The 5436-nt window shown below is 38.2% G+C and overlaps 1 protein-coding gene across 2 annotated transcripts; it reads left to right on the plus strand.

Moving 5' to 3' along the window:
• Nucleotides 1-863: 863 nt before the first annotated feature.
• LOC147285352 (mitochondrial-processing peptidase subunit alpha-like) lies at nt 864-4942 on the plus strand. Of its 2 annotated transcripts, none has more exons than XM_086243539.1 (13): nt 864-1096; nt 1495-1758; nt 1884-2177; nt 2272-2439; nt 2549-2716; nt 2809-2889; nt 3073-3139; nt 3225-3322; nt 3420-3492; nt 3583-3653; nt 3782-3831; nt 4384-4493; nt 4587-4942. In XM_086243539.1, the coding sequence occupies exons 1-13, from the start codon at nt 1058-1060 to the stop codon at nt 4637-4639; spliced, it is 1536 nt and encodes a 511-aa protein (XP_086099665.1). In that variant the 5' UTR covers nt 864-1057; the 3' UTR covers nt 4640-4942. The 2 variants fall into 2 exon arrangements, with proteins under 2 accessions (XP_086099665.1, XP_086099664.1); XM_086243538.1 differs by having other exon boundaries at nt 866-1096; nt 1881-2177.
• Nucleotides 4943-5436: the final 494 nt, after the last annotated feature.

Consider the following 5436-nt stretch of genomic DNA (forward strand, 5'->3'; position numbering starts at 1 on the left):
AGTAGAAAAAAAGTTGCATCTTAAATCAAATTCAACGGGAGCCAAATTAATTTAATGTGGTCAATATTTATCCATCATTAATTGTAGAACGAATGTTAAATCAAACATCTTAAATTTAAATTCTTAAATACATAAAAATATTTAAATTTTTGTAATACATATATCCTAAAATCTTGTATTGAATATGAGAGTGGATTTGGCGATTTTACTTGTTACACAAGAAGAAAAAAATAACAAAAGAAAGGCCGGTGCTATTCCGACCACCTTAAATTATTGAGTTGACTACCCTATTTCAAAATTTCAATTTTACCCCAAAAAATTTCAATTTTGTTCGTCGGATCATTCGACAGTTATCTACTGAAATATTTATGGCTATTCGACAGTTATCTGCTGAACATTGGTGGATTATTCGGTGGATAACTACCGAATGTAAATGAAAAAGACATTTGACAGTTATTTACCGAAATATTTGTATTTATTCGACACTTATCTGCTGAACATTGGTGGATGTTTCGGTAGATAACCACCGAATGAATCTGGGTGATTTCATCATATTTTTGCAATAAAATGTAAAATAAATAAAAAATTAGATAAAATATATTAAGTGATCAACTCAGCAAGTAAGAGTGGTCTCCATAGCTGTTATATGTTTTCTCTTTGACCCATGCGATATTAGATCCAGTTTACAGTTTAGTAAGCCCAACCAATCAAGACTCCAAAAAAACAAAAAGTAAGCCCAACCAAACCCAAAACTCGTGCAAACTTGAAGAGCAAGCCACGCTCATAGAGACATAGACGAGTGCTGAGTTGGCACCACTCTGTCGATCGATGCAAAGAACCAATTAGAATCCTCTCGTCAAATCTACGGCCCAGATTTCTCCCTCTAGAAAACTCCACACGTGTCTACCTCCGGAAAAGGCGATAGTGGCACACCACGCGCCAACCAGTCTCTGAGAGCGAGTCTCCTCCACTCGTCTTCCACCTTCGCCCAAATTTCACACAGACAGCAAGTCCGTACAGTCTAGGATTCGATAGTGATCAATCAGCATCCATCGCCATGTACAAAGCCGCAGCTTCACGCCTCAGGGCTCTCAAGGTCAGTAACTTCGCTCTGTCCCTGAAAAATCTTAATTTTGGTTACGTCCTCAATAGTTCACTTCGATCGTGTGCGATATTGATCGTTGAATATATGCTGATTACGTTCTGATTTTGATGATTTAGTCTGTTTTTCTTAATAATGCGTAAATTTAACGGTTGCTTGGATGCTGAGAAAATTCAGGAATAAAAGACTCAAAGCATGTCACGCTAAAATTGTAAAATTAAATTCGCTACAATACTATGAAGTTCAATTCTTTGAGCGTAATGCACGTTTTGTTGAAATTGAGGTTCAGCCTTGTAGTCCTATATAAAATAGATGATACTCATATGAGTGTGATAGTAGTAGTCTGATAGAATGTAACGTTGTTATGCTATGATTTCAAACGGGGAGATCAGGGCCGTACATTCAATGGGGGACTGGCGTCACTGGCCAGATTTTCAAGTTTGGGTGAGGTTGCCACGACCACGAAGCCTTCCACGTCTACTTTGGGAGGTCTGCTTGGCTGGCTGACTAGGGGGCGGTCCAGGTCTATGCCTCCTCTAGACTTCCCACTTGCAGGCATTAACCTCCCACCTGCATTGCCTGACTATGTTCAACCAGGGAATCCCCAGATTACAACTCTCCCAAATGGTGTCAAAATAGCGTCTCTAAATTCAGAGGTATGGACATGGGCGTCCATGGAAGTGCTTATTTTTGGAGCTTCTTTTCTATTTGTGTTTTACCCTGTAAAGGGGAATAAAGAATTTAACTTGATTACTGTTGGGTTCTGGTGGTCGACCAGAAGCCGGCAGCTTCAATTGGTTTATATATTAACTGTGGTTCGGTCTATGAGACTCCGGAATCATCTGGGGCCTCACACCTGCTGGAGCGTATGGCCTTTAAGAGCACAAGAAACCGGAGCCATTTGCGTATTGTGCGGGAGGTGGAGGCAGTTGGTGGCAACGTTCAAGCCTCAGCTTCTAGGGAGCAGATGGCTTACACCTCTAGTGCTCTGAAGACTAATGTTCCTGTAATGCTAGAGCTACTAATTGACTGTGTTCGGAACCCTGTTTTCCTGGATTGGGAGCTCAACGAGGAGGTAAATTCTCAGATTCTTGCTGTTTGTCTGCTTATAATCTACATGGCATACCAAGTTTGTGGGTAATGTTGGTATTGCGTGCCATCTTCTACAGCTTCAAAACGTGAAAGATGATATTAGAAAAGCCTCCAGAAACCCTGAAGCCCTGGTTTTGGAAGCAGTTCACTCTGTTGGTTTCAAGGGTGGCTTGGAAAATCCACTTGTAGCACAGGAACGTTCAATTAGTAGGCTGAACAGTAAATTTCTGGAGGAATTTGTTGCGGTAAGTTTCATACTTTTAATGCATATTGTTAGTTGTATCCTCTTATGTTTGTTAGTTATTTGTTGCCTAGTCGATCTTCCTAATAAACTGAGATTTTACAATGTTTCAGGAAAATTATACTGCTCCTCGGATGGTACTTGCAGCTTATGGTGTTGAACATGAAGAACTTCTAAAAATTGCAGAACCACTTTTGTCTGATCTCCTCAGTGTCCCTCTTGCCAAGGAGCCAAAATCTGTGTATACTGGAGGTGATTACCGTTGTCAAGGTGATTCAGGGGTGTGTATCATATATGCTTAATCTAATTTTTCTATGCTCTATTTCTTGTTCATCCAGTAACTTATAAGTTTGATTTTCCACTTGCATGACAGGAAACTCATTTTGCTCTTGCATTTGAACTTCCTGGTGGCTGGCTTAAGAAGAAGGATGCAATGATTTTGAATGTTCTCCAGGTCTATATTGTGCTATGGCTCCTTGTGCTCCCCCCTCCCCCAATGAGGCTATAATACGTCTCTTTCCATGCTTGCAAGTGTTCCATTGTATTTTATTTATTGTAGATGCCTTTAAAATTTTCACTCTGTGCTCTTTGATGGGATAGAAAATTGGGAAGCAATAATGAATCCAACTTATTGTAGATGCTAATGGGAGGAGGTGGATCTTTTTCAGCCGGTGGCCCTGGAAAAGGGATGAACTCACGTCTATGTAAGTCATACAAAAGACACAAATAGCAATTTACTTACTGCAAAAAACCTTGGCATCTGAACATATGTGCTGTTGTGATGAGCAGATTTTCGTGTGTTGAATCAACATCCAGAATTACAGTCAATTTCAGCATTCAATAGCATCTACAACAATACTGGTATTTTTGGCATCCAAGCTACCACTGTAAGAAACAACTTTCTATTTTGCGAAAATGTGGATGAGGAAAATTTAGTTTCTAGATTATGTGAAAGTGATATTGGGAGCTGTCTCTGGATTTCAGGGTTCACATTTTGTTGCAAAAGCCATTGATATAGCAGCTAATGAGCTAATTACGGTTGCAACACCTGGAGAAGGTTATCTTGGCTTGCTTTGATTCTTAATCACCCTGGTTTACTTGGAAATTGGAAACCTGTTGCTGACATGTTCTTTTCTCTTATCCACAGTTGACCTGGTACAGCTAGATCGTGCTAAACAGTCAACGAAGTCTGCCATTCTAATGAGTCTGGAATCCAGAGTATGAAAACAATTAGTGTATTTTTGTACCAATAAATTCATATTTAATGTATACTTTTAGCATCTAAATATTTTGGCATCAGGATTTTTTTTAATGTAAGTTGCTTACTTTCGACTTGCATTCTCTAGATGGTTGTTGTAGATGATATTGGGAGACAAATTCTGACAAACGGTGAATGGTATGGCCTTTCTCATGCCTGTATATATTTGTGTTGAACTTCAACATTTTTTTTTTCCTTTTAATCTGCTAATGTGGAACCAAAAAGGATCTTCTGTTTCTTTGCTTGTTTTCTGCATGTTCTTGGCATTTTAGTTTGTTTACAGGTCCACATGTGAACAAAGCTTTAGTAATTTTTCAGTGCTAATGTGGACTTTGTTTGTTATTTATTTCCTCTGATGAAAATGAATTGTCAGTTAATGTTTTACGAGCATATTGTGCTATTCACTCATTATACGAATGTACTGCATGATTGGTACTGGTAAAATAAGGTACAAAGCCCCAATTTATTACACAAGTTGACTTGTTCTGGGCCTTCTGGCTTTTGCTAAATTAAGTACTCACCATCGGTGTCAGTGCTCTTCTCCCTCTCACACACGTACATTTTCACATAGAACTCCTAGGTGTGTCAATACCATTTCCTGCTCTTATGTTAACATCTTTGCACAAATCACTTGGTAGAAGTCCTGTTTTTGGTATTATCATCACAGAATTATTTTTTCTTGTTCCTCAGGAAATTGAGGGAGTTCTTGGAGGCTGTGGATGAGGTTTCTTCGGAGGATATTGCTTCAACTGCTCAAAAGCTTTTATCTTCCCCTCTTACATTGGCATCATATGGAGATGGTATTTACCAGCTTAACAAGATCTCTGTTTATGATTCATAAGTTCCCTTTTGGTGATTGATAACCTTTTTGATTTTTCAATTTTGTGTTGCAGTCACAAAAGTACCAAGCTATGATTCAGTCAGCAAAAAGTTCCATCTAAAATGAAATTTCTTTCTGTGCCGAACTGGGTGGTAACATTGTCTTATAATTAAGCTTCTATACATCAAATTTTTGATAAATGAGGAAACTTCATACAATTATTTCGAGTGTTGACCAATAATGGACAAGCAGCATTTTGATACGCTCTATATATATATCTTGGTGGCAGAGTTTGCCAAACAGTGAGTTGCAGTGCCAAGTCAGATGGTTTATTTAGTTTTCTTTGAAATAATGACATTGGAAACAATATATTTGTTTACTAATATATATTTGTTTAGTTTGGTTTACCAGCCAACCTGGAACAAAGTTCAAGCTACTCTAATGACTAATTATTATCTATTAATTTTAGTTGTATAGAATTGCTAGTTTTACATTGATGTGAGCAAAACTGAGTCAGAGATATCTTGGTTGAGTGCCCCAGATTTCCATCCCTTTTTTTAGCAAATGTTAATGGGAAGTCAAAATGCAAATTAGTGAAGAAATGGAAGCAAAATATTAGATAGTAGATAAACCTAACATCAGCAGACAGCAACACTGCTCTGCTCTCCCACGCATTAGGAGTCGTACCCAACTCAAATGACATAACTTGCACGTCCGTACACTCTCTCATTCTTCTATAATATATTGAGCATATTAAGGCCAACATTCTCAATTTTCTCCCCCCTCCCTCTGAAACGGTGCGTTTTGGTTTTCTTTGTCTCGCATCTCCTATTTTCTGCCCAACATGGAAAAGGAAAAACAAAGAAAAAGAAAAGAAAAAAAAAAAAAAAAAAGATATTCCTGTCTTTGTCTTCTCTCGCTTT

This window comes from Dryas octopetala, chromosome 5 (genome assembly GCF_963921425.1).
Source record: "Dryas octopetala chromosome 5, drDryOcto1.1, whole genome shotgun sequence".
Classification (NCBI taxonomy): domain Eukaryota; kingdom Viridiplantae; phylum Streptophyta; class Magnoliopsida; order Rosales; family Rosaceae; genus Dryas; species Dryas octopetala.

What these genes read in the sequence shown, in the direction of transcription:
- LOC147285352 (XM_086243538.1), top strand. Translation starts at nt 1,058, where the DNA reads ATGTACAAAGCCGCAGCTTCACGCCTCAGGGCTCTCAAG. An exon ending in CACGCCTCAGGGCTCTCAAG is followed by an intron (nt 1,097 to 1,494) that starts GTCAGTAACTTC and finishes CGGGGAGATCAG; the next exon opens with GGCCGTACATTCAATGGGGG. An exon ending in GGTTGCAACACCTGGAGAAG is followed by an intron (nt 3,493 to 3,582) that starts GTTATCTTGGCT and finishes TCTTATCCACAG; the next exon opens with TTGACCTGGTACAGCTAGAT.